We start from the raw sequence: 18,660 nt of genomic DNA on the forward strand, positions 1-18,660 counted from the left end.
AACAGACCAATGAAATCATTAAAGCTCTTACGTACACGTCCCGTGACCCCCGGGTTGAATAGAGATGATTGGATGGCTGGAACGATATAGCGAAGAATTACATCTATATCGAGGGTACAAATGGCTTGTAATTTATTTACCTTGCCAACAGTTCTCTGCAAAGTTTAAACCTATTTATCTATGGATGTTTTTGTGTTTTCAAGTATTCATAGGAATGTTTGGGTACATGTATAAAGGATGTAGTGTAGCCAGAGACAAAGTCTGTAGGTTCATGTTGCTCTGCTAAACGTCTCTTGAAAAGCCCATTGCCTTATTATTTTTCACAGTCACACAAATAATTCTTAACACGATAATAATTAGTAGGCTTCTCTGGTTTTAAACTGTTTACCTGAACCTTTAAGCTCAAAATGCAAGCAATACTACTAGAATGTTTTAGAAATACTGATAAATAATACTGTTATCGTGTCACTTCAGAAATAGGTTCCCTTTTAATCTAATGGCACTCTAAACATACTCTGGTATGTTCTGATCTTGGTAAAAAAAAAATAGCCAGTGAATAAGATGGACAAAGCATTGGGCCCTGACTTAATAGTTATAAAAGTAACAGCATACATAATAAAAAGCACACAATTAAGTCATTTTCAAAGATTCTTTGTGGCCTCATGAACAAAAACATCTTAAATGATCTACAGATTTACAATCAACTCAGACCAATACAGGTTTTGTTGTGGTTCAATTTATCAACCCTTGGTCAAAATATCATACATTTTTGTCATGTTCAATTTTCATAGTGTTTGTTTTCACAAAATAAACATTTTATTTTCACTGAAATGAAACATTGAATATAGTGGGTTCTACTCAAACATGTAATGATTTTGCTGGAATAACACATTTGTAAAAGAACAAATTTGTTTGAGAATATTGCTCCAGAATTGTTACAGAATACATCAGATAAAAAAAAACTTCTTAACTCATAAAATGGCATGGAGACAAGTAGATTTTGTACAATGCAAAATACATTTCTATACATATGGGATATTCTATCGGATAGTCTCTATATTTAAATCATGAATTATCAGGCACCTCTGTCTAATTTTAAATTATTTAAACTATGTGCTATACATACATGCACACTCACATACATACATGAGTATCTAAATACTCTCAATTACCTATCATATCTCCACAGTTGCACATTTGCGATTATAACGAATGTGGTGGTTATGTGGGCTGTAAACAAAAATGACAAAATGAAGCACAATATGTAAATACGTGACAGACCACTGAGTCCGTCATAAATGCACTGAAGGTGCAACTGAAGGTGAATGTGAAGATTATGACGTCTTTGACATTCAGACAAGGCATGGTGCTTCAACCCCATTTACACCAGTGATATAGAACCAGTCTTTTCTAACACACCTGATAAACTGTAGAATAACAAGAAACACTAAAATCCAGTATTCACACAAGAATGTCACAAGGCATTACAGTGACATGCAGCTGTTACTGGGAGATTGTTGCCCATGGAAATAGTGCGTCATTGCTATTCTATAGTTAAGTCTTTATTACGAATTACATATATTATATAATGTATGATATATATTTTACAATTAAAATATAATTATATATTATAATTTCTCCATTTAATTGCACAGCTGGTACAAGGTGTCTCAAGAGATTCTGAGGTGGTTTGAAGAGTATGCTGTGCCTGCAATCCTTGGTATTGTACCTGTCTCAATTGAGCATTTTAGCTATATTGGTGACCATACAAAATGGTGAGATCCCCGCAATATCTACCGCAGACTGATTCATACATACACTGAACTCTGAATGTACATAGTACCTACTCCATGGTCCTTATTTCATTAATCAGGACTAAATCAAATTAGTTAGGCAACAGAAGGAGCGCTTATTAAATAATGAAGCTTATCAAGACATAGTGCCTCTGTCTATGTCACTGCTGAGGTGCACTTTATCTGGCGATGCTGTGCTCAAGTTCTACCAACAGTTATGGTCCTCTCCAGGATTGTTAAAAATGGCTTTGTGCTGTGGGCATGCTAATTCAGTTTACGACACAAACAATGACAACAGAATTCATACTCGTGTCACACCTGTCACTCATGTCACACCTGTCAGGGAAGACTAGTGTTTGATCCCAAATTCAACCATCAGTCCTTCAAGTCGTATAAATCGTACAAATAAATTAAACACAGCAGATGACATGTACATGGACTTCTGTCAACTACGTGTGGTAGCTCTCTGATGGGAGAGGCTGGGCCTCCGCTATAAAACAATTGGCAGCATATTTTTGGTGCACTGTGTAAAATATCAACAAATAAGGTTTCAGGTGAAAAACAAAGGTTAAAATCCATCCATCCAAAATCCTATCCATCAAAAATGAAATGCAGAAGGCATATGTTTAGGTAGTAGGCAGGGTCAGGGCATTTTTCTCTCAGTCAAAAAACAACAAATCATAAAGCCGTCTCAGGCTTGGGGTCCAGCAGGAGGTCTGAAGTTAAGGGCGAGGATGCCGTAGAATGACCTCTCCAGGTGAGATGTTCAGTAAGTTCTGCGCGTGGCGTAGTCCAACACCATGCTGGCAGCACCCAGCAGAGCAGGCTCCTCCAGCTCAGAGCTCATGACCTGGATGTCCCGCGCGGAGCTGAGAGCACGCTGGTTGATGATTTGTCGCACAGGGTTTTCGTAGAAGGAGGCCAGAACCCCAGAGAGAATCACCATGGCCGGATTCACCATGTGGAGAATATTTACGATACCAACACCCAGTGCTGTGCCAGCTAAGTACAGTAAAGACAGGTTATTAGAATTACATTTGGCTGAATGATGTGTATGGGTACACACGACTAGTGTGATCTCAAGCATGACACTGAATGAGACATACCTGTTCTCAGAACAGCATCAGCTTTAGGGTTGCCCAAACGAGCAGCATTGATCAGGTGAACGGCACTGACTGGTTCTTCTTTCTTTAAAGCCATCCCTTCTGTAAACAGCTGGTCCTCTGCACACACATGCACACACAACCATGAGTTTCAGCACTGGAGGTAGGGCTGCTCATTTAGAAGACGTGTGTTTTCATCTGGATGCGTGCAAGTCAGAGAGTGAGAGAAAGAATGAATGAAAGTGCTTGTGCTTGATTCTCACCATCGTTCAGTCTCTTGGCCTCTCTTTGCAGGGCAATTCCAGAGGCGTACGCCTCAATGCAGCCACGGCTGCCGCACATACACTCTGGTCCGTCCAGAGACACCATAATGTGACCGAGCTCTGCTGCACAGAATGTGCTACCATGGATCAACTCGTTGTGCTGGACAATCCCCCCACCTATACCTGTTCATTTGAACACAAACACACACAGACAGTGTAAACAACTGTTTAACACTGCAAGAAGAAAATGTTTTGGCTTTGTGAATGGACTTCAAAGTGTTGAGTAATTCTACTCAGACAGTGTTTTGGACGTTTTATTTTAGCCTATTAAAGTGATAAAAAAAAAGATAAAAAAAAGCATCTGCTCCATTATGATACATCATTTCAACGACCATAAAAAGTCACCGCTCTCTGTGTGTTTCTTTATTTTTCAGTCACACACAATTTGTTTGCTGTTCGGTAACTGTAGCTTGGGGAGTGTGAGTAGCAGTAGTAGTAACAACAACAACAACCCAAATGATTTGGCAGTTATATCGGCTGTGAGATCATACCCGTTCCTGTGATAATGGTAACAAAGTTCTCCACGCCTTTTCCGTGGCCAAACTTGCGCTCAGCCAAGGCGGCGCAGTTCCCGTCGTTGTCCACCCACACAGGCAGGTGCAGTGCATTGGAAATGGGGGTCCTGATGTCCACTGAGCTCCACTCCTGAATCAGCTTTGTGGAGTGGAGCACCACACCGTCTTGGGGGTTGACTCGGCCTCCCGTTGACACACCTGATAAGAGAACAGAAGGGCAGAGGAGCACACCCATGTGGAGAGACTCACTTAATTCACTGACTCATATGAGGCAAACATTTAATGAGAATCTGGATTTACTGATAATGCTTATGGACAGCCCAAATACGGCATTCTGTAACCTTCCTGGCCTATTACACCTGTTAATAAAGATGTGATAATGTGATAATGTGATAAGCCGCATGAAACAGGCAGCACTTGGAAAATCAATAGGTTGTAGGTAGAGAGCTAAGTGATTTCATCCACCAGGGAGACTGGGGGCAGTGTATGCCTAAGTAACCAACAGATTTTGCCAAGATGGCAGAGGCTAAAGGCTACATGTAGCATTCAAACATTTACATTCAGTCTTCCATAACAATTAAGTAATGGGTGTCCTGTCTTCCCACCCGACGGAAGCCTATTTAACGGGATACTACAGAGCACGAACCTCAAGGAGAGCGGTTTAAAACATGCAAGGGCTCACATGCAAGGGCTTACTCTGACATCAATGTAGTGAATGAAAGGGGAGAAGTCCCCTCCCCCTTGCCCTTCTCAAACACGTTAATTCAGCGGTTGCGATTCCAACTGAAAGGATGTCAGAAGATTATCGTTTATGGTACTAGGTCGGCAGGAGATCGATTGATGATTCGACTTAAACGTTTAGCGTCCATTTCAACACAACACCAAATAAACGCTCAATAAATGGTTTTCACTGTGAGTGGGATGCAGGTATTTGTGTATGTGTGTGTGGTGCAGAGAGGCCCAAAGAAATGCCCACTCCTATGTCATACAACGTTTAAATGGGTAGTGCACCACAACTACATGGCATTTAGTTTCACCTGACACGACGATGTTACATTGAATAAACTGTGGTCAATACACAGGTTTGTTTTATATGGTGCGGATAATAGTCGAATAGGGAAAATAGCTTATATAAGGGAGTGAAGGGCTACAAACCGACTCCAAGGACTCTGCAGTTCAGATGCACAGCATCAATGAAGGCCTCCTTGCACATCTTCAGGATGAGATCTATCCTCTCCTCGTAGGTCTTAGGGTTTGATTGGGAGTACTTCTTCACTATTTTACCCTATTGTACAAGAGGGTACAACAGTCAGAAATCCTACTAAAGCAAGCAACAAGACTTAAGAGCAATCACATGTTCAGGAATTACAAAGGATGAATGGAGATGGATGTGAGAAACACCACCCCAAAGAAAAATCACATGGTCAATAAATGAACAAGCTCTATGTATAAGAACTGAAAAAAACTTAGAATTATGTCTCATATGAGAGCGTATGGAAAATTTGGATTTCCAATGTCCTGATCCTTAAATCAAGGCTTTTGCCCACATCACAATTAATCCGATATCAGATTCTTCACCTGGGCTGATTAAGTCCGTAAATCTTCCAGTTCAGCATGCATTAAATTTGTTTGTAAGTACAGATTGAACTGCAAAGTCGTGGTACCTGACACTGAATTTGGCTTGAGGCGTTGTCTTTAAAAGAGCTGGGTACCTACAGCATTGAGTCAAATGTGAGGTGCTGGACATCAAGGTGACCTTAAAGAGTTTTTCAGCCAGTAACACATATGCATGCGTCTCACCTTCATGCTGACAATGGCTACACGCAGGTTCGTGCCTCCCAGGTCCACAGCGAGGGCGCTCTGGGTCTCCAAAATGTGGTCAATATCCTGAGAAATGCAATCCTTTACTGCTGGGAAGCAGAAGGTCTTCTGCAGTGGCTCTTCCAGATTGATGGACTGCAGAAACTTGAGGATGCGCGGAACTGCATTTCCATCACCGTAGATCTTGGAGCTGAGAGGGAAATAAACAGAGCTTAGCTACTGCATCTTGCTTTGAATACATACCAGCAAACATGTTATTATTTTTTTTTAAATAAAACAAAAGTGAGTGAGTGAAAATCACTGTGTACGTACCAGGGGTATCGCTTCCCAAACTGAAGTTCCAGCGCATGGTAGATTTTATTGTGAGTGTCTGCACCTCTGACATGGAGAACATTTTCCCCTAACATCAAACATCATAAAGTTATAATTTTGTTGTATACCAGACATAAGTATGCACTAAAGCTCTAATCTTCCAAACTTAAAAGTTCAGAGCACTGACTAGTGAATCACACTGTGAACTGCATCCTTTGGTCACATCCCCTCATAGGTTCAGGAGACAGAGACCCCAGTGCTTGTTGGAACATCCACACACACACCTGTCTCTCGTCCTGTCTGCCTGGTGCCCAGGTTGATGACGGGTGTGCCGAAGGCTCCTGCCTCGCGCACACCGCAGCTGCTGTTGCCAATCATGCACCCCGCGTGGGACACCAACTGAATGAACTGCTCAAAGGGCACGTGCTTCACGGCCTGGAAGTTGGGGTGCTGCTCAATACCCTTCTTGCGCATCACACGCACCATCTCCTTACTGCCTGAGGAAAGAGAATGGTTCAGTTAGACACCCGTGCTTATTATGGCAAAAACAATACCTGTACATTTGTAAAAGTTTGCATGCTGCTGAGTACGGGAGCATGAAGAGGATCTTTAATTCAAAGCTACATAGCCCCAATTGACATCATGGACTACTGCATTCCTGGATGAAAAGAGATCTGCCCCATCCTTACTTGAGTAACATATACCTTCTTTGTTCATTAAATACAGCTGTTGCTGATAGACTACACTTTAATACCTAAAGTAAATGAATGTAGTCAAGGGACTAAACACTTCACACTATACACTTGGGATGGGAATGATTTAACTGCTGAAAGCACTACTGAAGTCCAGCTAAGTGTTGAATTAAAGAGGAAAAAGGACTGATTTAGACTTAAAGTAGAGAAAGAGGATACAACCAATCTCTTAGCCTCACCAGCATCAATATTGGGGAAGAGAATCAATGTCCGCTTGTTGAATGAGATGAGTGCATCCAGCATTAACTCATAGATCTTTATGGAGTTCTTAATGTCGGTTGTTACAGGATGCTGCAACGCTACGATGTAATCTTGCTCTTTGACACCGTCTCCTGTTCAGAAAATATGACAAGATCAGTGAGGTTTTAGATTCATCAGTGCTTGAGCAATAGATCAATTAGTCGAGGTAAGCAAGGAGTTCCGATAAAGTCCGATAAGTCCTAATAATGTTTCTACCGAGGTCTCGACTATGTGTACAGGTTTGTACGATGGAGAATCCAAGGGTAAATGTTAATGTGCAGACCAGTTATTCATTTAATAATGAGTGGTTTTGGTACACAGTCAGTTGGACAAAATATTTGACCTCTGCGCCTATGCTATACTTATTTCATTGTAATTATGGATGATCATAAGTCTCTAAAGTTCTATACATTGTAGCTATTTTGTTAATGTAAAAATAATGTAATGTAAAAATATGAAATGGCGTAATTCACAAAATACATGAAGTATTAAAAGTGTTGTATTGTGAATTCCCAAAAATATACCATTATATACACACACACACACACACACACACACACACACACACACACATTTTGTCAGGACATACCCAGCCAAGCCTTGATAATATCAGCATAATCATCACGTTTGTGAGCAGCCAGCAGTTTGTCGTAAGAGGGGCAGCCAGCCAGGAGGATTCTGGAATGGTCCTCACACATGGCGATGAGGTGGCTCTCAGCCCTGCGTGTGCAGCAGGCATGGTAGTGGGCCAGCTTGGATATTGCATGCCGAATGGAATCATCTATAGTGCCACTCACCTAGACCCGCAGGAAGATATGATCATGACAACCACACAAAGTTCTGATGGCACAGAAGGTGTAGGTTAAACTTACTGCATAACAATGTTATGCATGAAATTCAATAAAATATAGAACATTCCCTCAAGCAACAGGAAACCCATTTTGGAAGTTTCAGTACACAGGCCCCACATAAGCCACAGTCCCAACATCTGTGTTTCATGTTACATGTGGCTACTGCATGACAGCCAGCTTTACTGGTCATGTTACATGTGGCTACTGCATGACAGCCAGCTTTACTGGTCCTGTTACATGTGGCTTCATGGCGGACACATTTTTAAATGCTTCTCACGGCAAATTGATGTATGCATGACACATTGGGCTCTGTCTCTAATCGTGGTAGATTTCTTTTTCTTTTTTTTGGGTCCGAACAAGAGAGATGTAAACAAGCAATCCTAGAGCTTCGACAAAAGATCCTCATCATCCAAAAACTCACATCATGGGGGCAACTGCCTATGTCAAGGCTGTATAGGAACTAGTGGCAATTCACTAGTTGTGTTGTGACTGTACTGTGCTAATGGAAGTATAACTAAAGGAGAACAGTCACGTTACAGCGGTGTTTTGAATGTCTCTGAAACCGGGCTATGGAGGCTGCATGGGGAAGCAGACACCATGCATTATATCGCAGAGATCCCTTTATGCCTGTCAATCAAAATCCCACAGATCAGCACTGACTAGCTGTCTCTGGGAACCACCAGGCAGATCGTAGTAGATTTCTAAGATAATAAAGTGCAAAAGGTCTTACAAATAACACAAATTTAAATGAACACTATTTAGGACACAATTATATTAATGAATTGACTGATATCAAAGACAGTGACACCAATGTACAGCTGTTGGAGAGAGTGTGTGTGCAGTGCATGAGAAAGACCATCATTAGAAGCGGTGGAATAAGTGAAGGATGTGATGCAACAGTTTTAAGCTAGTCTATGCCGTATTTGTTCTTTTGTTGCTAAACTCCAAACTTACCACCATGACACCGGCACTGGCTGGCATGAGTTGCACTTGCCACTCAGTCTGATTGCATAATGGGGCCCTTTTACTAGACTATGCCAGCGTCCTTTTTTATGCTGTGGTGTGCTGGGGAGGCAGCATAAAGAAGAGGGATGCAGGGCGACTGGACAGGCTGGTGAGGAAGGCGGGTTGTTGGCACTGAACTGAACTGGACTGAACTGGACTGCCTCACTACAGTGGCGGAGAGAAGGACCCCGAGTAGGTTGCTGACCATCTTGGACAATGACCACCACCCACTACACAGTACTCTCAACAGACAGAAGAGCACATTCAGTGGCGGACTCCTGTCACTGTCATGCTCATCAGACAGGCTGAGGAAGTCCTTTGTCCCCAGGGCCATCCAGCTTTTTAATGCCACACAGAAGGGGAGGGGGAGGGAGATGGACTTCTCTGCATGAGTCTACCTCAGTCTGCCCTCATCTCATCTCATCTCAGCCCCATGCACAGACTTTACCACTTACATATTCTGCACTATCACTTTGCTCTCTGCACTTTCATAACACACACACACACAAGCACAAGACCACTATCTTGCACTACCCATCCTCACAAGCACAAGAACATTATATATATATATTTTTGCACTATCCACACCAGCAGCACAAGATCACTTTCCTCCTGGACACTGACACTGTCAAAATCATTGCACTCTGTACAATAGGGTCAGACCCTTTCCTGTATCTGGAAACACTCTGTGTGAAAATGTTCTCCCTATGTGTATGTATATGTTCTCCCTATGTGTATGTATATGTGATTTATGTATGTATGTCGGTGAGGTGTATAAGTGTATATGTGTATATGTGTATAAGCTACTGGATGACCTAAATTTCCCTCGGGATTAATAAAGTATCCATCCATCCATCCATCCTATTCTGGTGCATTTAGAAATCTGTCAGCTAGCCTACCTAGCTAGCAAAACTGTCCAGCCCACTAGCTTTTCTAACTAACAGTGAGTAATGAGTCTTGGGATTTGATTTTCTGAGACATCTGAAATGCTGCGCTTAAACCCTATCTCCCTCCTGACATCCTCACCTCTCCTCCCTCGAGATGCAAGATGCGAATGTTCATAAGGGCTGCTGCCGTAGCCAGGGCCAAAGCATCGAACCGGTCACCGTGGACAATCAAGACATCAGGTTTGAGCCTCTGGAGGACATCGGGCAGCTTGACAAGCGCAAGGCCAACGGACTCCACCATGGCCGCCTCATCCTCCCCGCGCACAATCGTATGCAACTTAGAGCCAATGTCAAACTCATCCTGTTCGATCATACGGAATGTGTTTCTGTGGGGAACAGGGAATATCGGGAAGCATTTTAAATAGTGTTTGCCTACATTTCCTGGAATTTCATTTTTTTTACGTACTTAAGTACGCAGAGAAATTTAAAAAGACAAATATTTTCGAACCACTACTACACAGATAAACAAACAGTAGTAGCTTACACCTTGACCAATGTTAACTTACCCATAATCATCAATAAGGTGAGATCCCAGCACCACCACCTCCAGCTCAAAAACATCTGGGTTGGCTTTCATGCCAAACATAATGGGTGCCAGCTTGGAGTAATCGGCACGGTTACAGGTGGCCACGCACACCTTCAGCTTCCTTTTGCCATTATTTTCCATCTTCTCCAGTCTTTCTCTCGCTCTTTGCACGTTTAGGTAATACAGCTCCTACCAAAAAAGGGAAAAACACAACAGTATGAATATCATGTGGTTGACACTAGGAAACTACTTTGTGTTGTGTGATTGTCAGCAGTCTCATCCCAACACTGTGGTAGAGGAGTTAGTATGCAAACCAGCCTTACAGGTTCCCATGAAAGCAAGTTCAAGGACTGGCAATAAGTAAAGAATAAAATCCAGGCCAAATTATTGGTGTGGTCTGGGTGTGGATGTTTTGTAGTTGGCACTTGTTCCACGACAAGTCAGATAATCCTTCAAGAAAAAGAGAATATCAAACAGCGTGGGATCCACAGGACCAGGTCTGAGTGAACCAGTCTCACTATATTGACAGGCAGACCTGCAGCACAGCATGGGCCAACCAGATAAAGGGACATTCCAGTGACATCTGTTACACCTGGTCTCTCTACCAAAAACCTTTTTTTCTGATAAGAGGAATTACATTATAGACACCAGAGTTGAATATTATAGCATTCTAACATTCTTCCATCATAACCACAGTGGAGTTATAAGCAAAGTGAAGTGAGAGCACATATAACAGAGGTCTCAGGACATCAGCAGGGCTGCTGGTTGCACAATGTGCTGAAACAGGATGCAGCTCAGCACTCACAGTGCACAGTGTCCTGGCATGAGATACACTGCAGGTATCTATGCAAGCCTAAGATCACCATGCGAGAGGGTTACCACGGTTACCAGGTTGTGGAACATACTTACATGAGTGCTCCTCTCAGTGAGTCGCTGAGGCAAGAAAACAAAGAACAAAATACTTCAAGGAGTAAACATAACTAAGTCACTTGGTATTGTGAATATATTTACAGTGTTCAGGTACAACACTGTTGACAATGTAAAATGTCCTTGGCTCAATTGTGTAAACACTAGACTACAATCAAACGTCTCCTGCTGAACTTAACGACAGTTCGTTTACACGTTTTCAATTTATTGTGGAGTGGAATACTTTTGGAATTGTATTAAAGTCAGGTAACAAATTCTTGATATTCTTTAATAATCAATAATGTTCACAAGAAATAGGGAAAATCAATCAACTGGCAAGCAGTTCATGATAATCTATTAAGCCTGATTCCAGTGAACAAATCTTTTGTCAAATGATACAACTCTGAGAAATTAAGTTCCTTCTGTCTCTATAACTCACTAGAGTCACTGGAGTGGTCATTCCTCCTATCTCCTCCCCCAGTGCTCTCCCAAGGCCCTGATAATCATTGATAGAGCACAGAGCTCCATAGTCCCTTTACAAACTTTAATGTGGATTTTGGAGAGAGCAAGTGCGCATGTTGACATAGGTCAAACAGAGCAGTTACAGGAACTCGAATGTCCGCATTCGGCTTCCAACTAAAAACAAACAGGTGATAAGACATGTTCACTGTAGTTTTAAGCTATACAAAATTACTTATCAGCTATCCTTTATGGTTCTGACAACCTCATTAAACCCAACAACAGACCATCTCCATTATGCACTCATGCCCACTGCATTGGTTTGCCTGCCAACACCCTTGGCATAAGCATGTTATTAGAGGAGCTTCAGATTGCATTCACGGCTACAACCAGCAAAGAATTTCCATTTTATTTCCATTTTCCCATGAATAGTTAATAGTCATTGGGCCTCATTCTCGAACGCAGTTAAGAAGAATTTAAGAGGAATTTAAGAGGAATTTAAGAGGAATTGGATTTAGGACAACATTCGGCATTCATGAAAGTTCTCTCATCTGGGATTTGCTCTGAACTTCAGAAGACTTTCCGAACTCGAAATAGCAGTCGTAACTCGGCCCACGGGGCCATCTTGTGGTTTTTTGAGGAATCGCATTTAAGAAAACTCTCCGTGTTAATTAATTTGTGAGAAATCGTTGGTGATTGCGTTCACATCAACTCTACAGATCCTCGGATTAAAGTATCATTAACAATTACGTTTCACATGTAGGCCTATAGTCATGATTCTACGAGGCACCGTGATGTCATAAAATAAATAAAAGGACTACACCGGAATGCTGCGCTCGTCTAGTGAGCGTCGTTTGGCACTGCCGTCTGTGCAAGTACGGCAATCCAGAATTTTCAAGTAGTTCCACGTTGGTGGAACGAACTGCCTAGCACTACCAGAGCAGGCGCGTCCCTCTCTACCTTTAAGAAGCTTTTGAAGACCCAACTCTTCAGAGAGCACCTCCCTTCCTAACTGGCACTTCGACTAGTGCTTAACTTGCACTTATAGCAGTTACATTCCTGCACTTCGTTTTTATTTCCTATTTCGTTTTTCTATTTCTTATGTAAAGTAGTATTTATTGTTACACTAGGTCTCTATTGCTCGTAGCTTGACTGTTCTATCCCTTGTACGTCGCTTTGGACAAAAGTGTCTGCTAAATGACTAAATGTAATGTACACGAAACCGCTTTGACATGACTCGTTTACGAGTTGCTTTCGTGTAGATTCGGTCGATTCCGACTGCACACGTCACTACGGTTGCGTGCCCTTATAAGGAGCTGGCAGGGCGTGTATGTATGCAAATTCAGGCGCACGAGAACGCGCTTTCAATTTAAGAAAACTCTTCCGGGGGAGCACAGCCCAGAAAACTTCTGCTGCGTAGGACCGCATTTTCAAGCGTGCATGAATTTGGCGGATGTCTTTTGCTTACGTTGTTTTTCCGAAGCCCGTAAGAAACATTTCAGAAGAAACTTCAGAAAATGTTCGAGAATGAGGGCCATTGTTCTGTTACAGTGAAGGACTCCACTTATCAAAGATCATAGATTTAGCAAAGATAAACACATAAGTACTACTACCATCTACATTGCACTAAACCTTTGAACTGAATTCTAACCAGCAATTGTTGGCCAAAGTACTGTGATGCTATTTATAGTTTCCAGTTCTCAGTACCTTCCCTGCAGCGGTGAGTAAAGATGAGGCTGGTTTGGGGAGTCCCATGATCATTCTCATTGCCTCCACTATGTTAACAGCTTCTTACTACTATTTGCTGCCACTACCATACTTAGTTGACTGATGTCTTTATTGAGGGTCACCACAGCCATCTAAAGAACACAGACCCCTTTAGCTGTGGGGGGTTTAAAGCACATGATTCTGTGCCCTGCCACAGGCAAGTTAGGACTGAAACCATGCACATGGGCCAGAGCAGTTTCATACACACGTCACATTTGGGTGACTACTCTAACACAGTGTAAAAAGCACAACTGAGACTATTTTCAAAAAGAATGACCAGCTCCTCACACAACCTTGAACTGGCCACTGAACCTTGAAACTCTTGTAATAAATAAGGGTTGTGTTATCAGCTGAAAGCACCCTCCTGCTGGCTGGAGCTCACTGAGCTAACTGTTCTCGTGAGGTTATACATTCAGGTCAAATGTGGATTGATTTGGACTGGACAACAATAGGTATACTACTCTTTCAAACCTGAACAAACACATTCACAATATCTCTCTCTCTCTCTCTCTCTCTCTCTCTCTCTCTCTCTCTCTCTCTCCCATGAAATAGCCTACTTAATGCAAACCTTTTTTTTCAGCCGTCAGATATGAATTACATTCAGAGAGCCTGATAGCACCACACACGCTGTTCAGGCACTGCATTGGTCAGATATCATCTTGCAATCTACTCAACTTCGTGCCAGTGCAAACCGACAAGAGCGGTTATTCATTACATAGACACAGACTAGATGCCACATCAACCACTGAATACATTGGTACACTGACAATTACTCATTTGACAAATTCGATTTTGGAAAAATTTTGCAGGACCAAGCCACACTAAGGAATTACACACATTCCTTCAGCATCCTGTTTTAGGCCCCACGCTACCATTCTAGCGCTAGCAGCCTCTTTACAATCCTCATTAAAGCAGCACAGCCATAGCTCACCTAAGACGCAGCATCACAAGACTGGAGCACAGCACTAGTCATTAGGATGGGGGGCAGGGAGAGGCAGATAGGCACTAAGGTAGAAAGGAGAGAAGAAAAAGACAGAAAAGGCAGCTGACTCACATGTGGGTTGCGGCCTTCAGTACCAGGGAACATGTCTCCTTCTCTAACCTATAAGCAACTGTATTCTTCCACTGTGCCTTCAAAACCTTCTCTAACCTATAAGCAACTGTATTCTTCCACTGTGCCTTCAAAATGAGGGTGGTAACTCCCTCTATCTCCTCACTCCTCCGTTGCCTCCTTGTTTTTCACCCAGCTCATGCAGTCTTTTGAGAGCAGTGTTCCGATTACCTCTTCCTCTCCGCCTCACAAAGCACCACACCCCCGACACGGTGGAAGGAGGAGGGGATTACACGAACTAGCAGTTGTGATTGGCAGCCTAGCAAGACAAAAAGGCTATAGATCCCACCCACTCAGCATCTTCTCAGTGGCAGAAAAGAGCGATGGCGGGGGAGGGCTTTGACACACACACACACACACACACACACACACACACACACACACACACACACACACACACACACACACACACACACACACACACACACAAATCCTTCATCCAAACCGGTCTCACAGACTCCGGTGCCTTACTAGCACCACCAACAGGCCACATTTGGACATAGAGTTTGGCATTTTTGCAACTTCAATTCAGTGCACATTGTGATTTCAGTCTCCCCTATTTTGAATTGAATGCCGTTCTAAAACTGTAGGCAGCTGCAGTGATTCCCAAGGGGGAAAAGGAGAAGTTTAATTTGGAAATATATTGTGTGATTAAAGAGTTTGGGTATCTAAAACAGGGACAGACCATTTCCATATTTGTTGTGCAAATTATGAGGTATAGTAAACCAGGCATAGTCCTGTAATGCTGTAGAAGCACATTACTAACATACTTACTGAAGAATAAATATCAAATCATCACAAACAGCAAAATCAAACATTTTGAAACATGATCATTTCTTCCCCATGAAAAACTGACATTTCTGCTGCACTAGGCATCATGGTACCGAAACGGTAAAATGGTTAAGATGTTGTTGAATTTTGTTCACCACTGTACAAGTCCAATGTGCACAACAAATCTGAAAGCTGCCAGTTTGGCAACGTTATACAATTTCCTTCAGCATCCAATCATTCCTCCTAAACAAAGTAGAACCATTTTGTGATTCATCAAATGTCACTGTATATCAGATATAGGCAACAATGCATCCATTGTTACTTGTTATACTTGTTTATTAGTATTCAACTCGATTGGATGAAAAATCTTCTGAGCCGCAACCATTTCACCTTTTGTGCTAAATGAGACAGAAGAGATGTCACCATTTCTCAAAAGGTTTGACTGCACTTGACTGACTTCATACATATTTCTCAACACAACATCTGAGTGACAGGGTAGCCTACCTTAAACTCTAAACTTAATTTCTTCTAGCATGTTTCGGAAAAAGGGACTCTCCACCATGTTAAGCGGCTGCATTTCATTTTTGCCCTCTCTCCAATATGTTTATCTTCCATTAGCCTCACAACTTACATTAGCCTCACAACGTAAACTTACCAACGAAAAAACATCCACCAGGAGCACAAAAGTAGGGGTGTCAGAGGTGAGCAAGGTAAGTTATAAATGTAGAAGGCCTAGATTTGTGATCTCCAAAAAGCTATTATTTCAGACTACATAAAATGGAAGGCAAACTGAATGTACACATGAAAATAGAATAAAATAATAATAAGAATAAAAATCCATGTTAAGATTTACCATAGTAAATTTAACTAAAATCATTGCCAAGCTACGGTATGTGGTTTGATATAAAATAAACATGTATTAAAGTGACGCAGACACAAGTTGACGTTACACCACGCAGATAACAACAAAACATCAAGTGACGTAACTGTTCGGAAGTATTGTTTAACCAGCATAGATTTTTCTCGTCAATCTTAACGGAACTACATATTCTCTAATACACTGTATTTGTGAAGCAAATTTCAATGACTTTTCAGAAATGTTCCGGCTTTAATTATTTTTCCAAAAATTCTCCAGGCCTGAAAATTGCTTTTTCCAAATTCCATTACTTTTCTCCCAGGTTTTTCATGACCATATAAGCCCTGTTATTATTATTATTATTGTAGTAATAACTGATTGTTTTACTTTAAAATGATACATAATCTTCTGTTTTATTAATTTTATTTTATTATGCTTATAACCAACTAAGTTAGCTAAGGGCAGCCTGCCATGGGAACTTTGATAACCACTGTGCTAAACACAGTGCCACAGACAATGTCCTGGGTCATGTCTTGCCCATCTCATCTCATCTCATCTCAATTTATCTCTCCTATCTCATTAAACTAATCCAGAGGGTTCACCTTAGATTTTGGTCTACCGACACAGACATCAAAAGAAGAAATGGGCATGTTTCAACACACATCCCCCAGAGGCTGGTAATAGGGGGTGTCGGTCTGTCTAAATTCCTCTCGCATGCATGGAAGAACATAGCCTTTATGTACTAGCCTATGTTCAGTATTGTGGCGAACTCAAAATATACACACATACAAAAATAAACATAACATTTTAGGCACAACATGCACTTTAACTGGCACATAATTTACTAACCGATATGACTAAACTAAACGTTTCAAGTTTGCTGAGGTTTACGAGACAATCACAGTGAACTCAATCAGCACTTAGATATTTCTGAGTAACACTAATGTTATCTGTTTCATTTTAAGATATGGACAACGAACTGCTACATATTACCCGTGATAATTAGTAGCATAACGTTAGCTACAACAACTTTCTGCCAGCTGTTAGTTTGCTAGCTAAAGAGCTATGTTGATAAGTAACCATATCAATAATATATTCACTGTTTAGATACTGAGGTGAAATCTACTCTTTCCTACGTGGAGTAAGACCGTGAGTAAATAACTCATCTGCCCCACCAATACACTAGATCTGAAAATGGTCGTCTCTAGCTAGCTAAATGTGCTGGCCTGGCATCAAACAACGGTACCCGGATAGGAATATTGGCGATGTTAGCCAGCTAGCTACTTGGTTTAAAGTCGGTTACACGTGAAGCTTAGATACCCAGTTCATTGCATAGGTAAACAGGCAGCTAACATAGATAGTTCCTTTTTGTTAAAGTGAACATACCTTAAACGGGACACTCCTGGCACATCTATGAATACCAAGGTATGCAAACAAAGCGTTTGTCTGCTTCTTTAAACTTAGGTTGCTGATAGCATTCACTTACATGGTGCAAATCACTTCCTTGTCCAACCCAGACAACTCACTCGGGCCCTGACGTCACTGGCTTGTCGACTGTGAGATGAAAGTGAGAAAGCATTCTTCCACGCCAACTTCATGTCTGGCTTATGCACATTTGATATGTTTTCTGTCAGTTGGCGACTTAGAGGTTATGTAATGCAACAACTGACATTACTAGTTAAAGCAACATTATGTAACAATTGTACCTTAAAATAACAGCTTTAAAATTATTTTGATGGTACACTGACAAGTAATACAGAGAATGGCGCCTTTGCCACTGCCACAGGACTCCAGGTATGGCACTGTGTAACTTTGTTGGATAGGGCGTGAGACTTCTCGGTAGAACTACATTATGCTTTATGGGACCACCTCACGCAACAACAACTAGGCCTAGACCCGCTAGCTATAAGAACAAGCAAGTGCAGTATTCTCTGTATGGATATCATGGCAGAGGCAACGCAGAAAGCGAGGAAGACGTTGTTGGAGGAAGCCAGAAAGAGACTGCACAAGAGTCAGGCTCGGACTGGCTTTTATTTGTTGGCGAGAGCTAAAAGAGATAAAAAAGATGCAAGTCAGATGCCAAGCTGGTCTTCTTTCTGATTGACTAGTCAGTAATAAGATGGATAGATAGATAGATGGATACTTTATTAATCCTGAGGGAAATTTAGGTCATCCAGTAGCTTATACACAAATACACTTATACACTTATACACCTCACCGACATACATATATAAATCACATATACATACAGTGGGGGAAATAAGTATTTGAACCCCTGCCGATTTCGCAAGTTTGGCCACTTGCAAAGAAATGTGTGATCTATAATTGTAATGGTAGGTGTATTTTAACAGTGAGAAATAGAATATCAACAAACAAATCCAGAAAACTGCATTTGGTGAGAAGCAGACAACTATTGGTGCGATTATTCGTAAATGGAAGCAACACCAAACAACTGTCAATCGCTCTAGGTCTGGGGCCCATGCAAGATATCCCCTCGTGCGGTATCGGTGATCATCCGAAAGGTGCAGAATAACCCTAGAACTACACAGGGGGAGCTTGTGAATGATCTCAAGGCAGCTGGGACCTCAGTCACCAAGCCCCC

General features: G+C 41.8%; 1 protein-coding gene and 1 non-coding gene across 8 annotated transcripts; both read right to left on the reverse strand.

Moving 5' to 3' along the window:
* Window positions 1–635: 635 nt before the first annotated feature.
* Window positions 636–17,647, reverse strand: gne (glucosamine (UDP-N-acetyl)-2-epimerase/N-acetylmannosamine kinase). Of its 7 annotated transcripts, none has more exons than XM_031559267.2 (15): window positions 17,445–17,601; window positions 11,098–11,121; window positions 10,169–10,377; window positions 9,742–9,988; window positions 7,449–7,656; window positions 6,799–6,951; window positions 6,152–6,364; window positions 5,868–5,955; window positions 5,535–5,745; window positions 5,399–5,446; window positions 4,890–5,019; window positions 3,711–3,932; window positions 3,160–3,342; window positions 2,900–3,016; window positions 636–2,795 (listed from the first exon to the last, which is right to left on the reverse strand). In XM_031559267.2, exons 3-15 carry the CDS (start codon window positions 10,327–10,329, stop codon window positions 2,560–2,562), a joined length of 2,217 nt encoding a protein of 738 aa, XP_031415127.1. In that variant the 5' UTR covers window positions 10,330–10,377; window positions 11,098–11,121; window positions 17,445–17,601; the 3' UTR covers window positions 636–2,559. The 7 variants fall into 7 exon arrangements, with proteins under 7 accessions (XP_031415127.1, XP_031415129.1, XP_031415124.1 ...); XM_031559269.2 differs by having other exon boundaries at window positions 17,545–17,561; XM_031559264.2 differs by lacking the exon at window positions 17,445–17,601 and adding an exon at window positions 14,375–14,734.
* LOC116218535 lies at window positions 8,259–8,395 on the reverse strand. Its single transcript, XR_004162925.1, has one exon. It is a non-coding gene; the product is annotated as a small nucleolar RNA SNORA84 (small nucleolar RNA).
* Window positions 17,648–18,660: the final 1,013 nt, after the last annotated feature.

This window comes from Clupea harengus, chromosome 22 (assembly GCF_900700415.2).
Source record: "Clupea harengus chromosome 22, Ch_v2.0.2, whole genome shotgun sequence".
NCBI lineage: Eukaryota > Metazoa > Chordata > Actinopteri > Clupeiformes > Clupeidae > Clupea > Clupea harengus.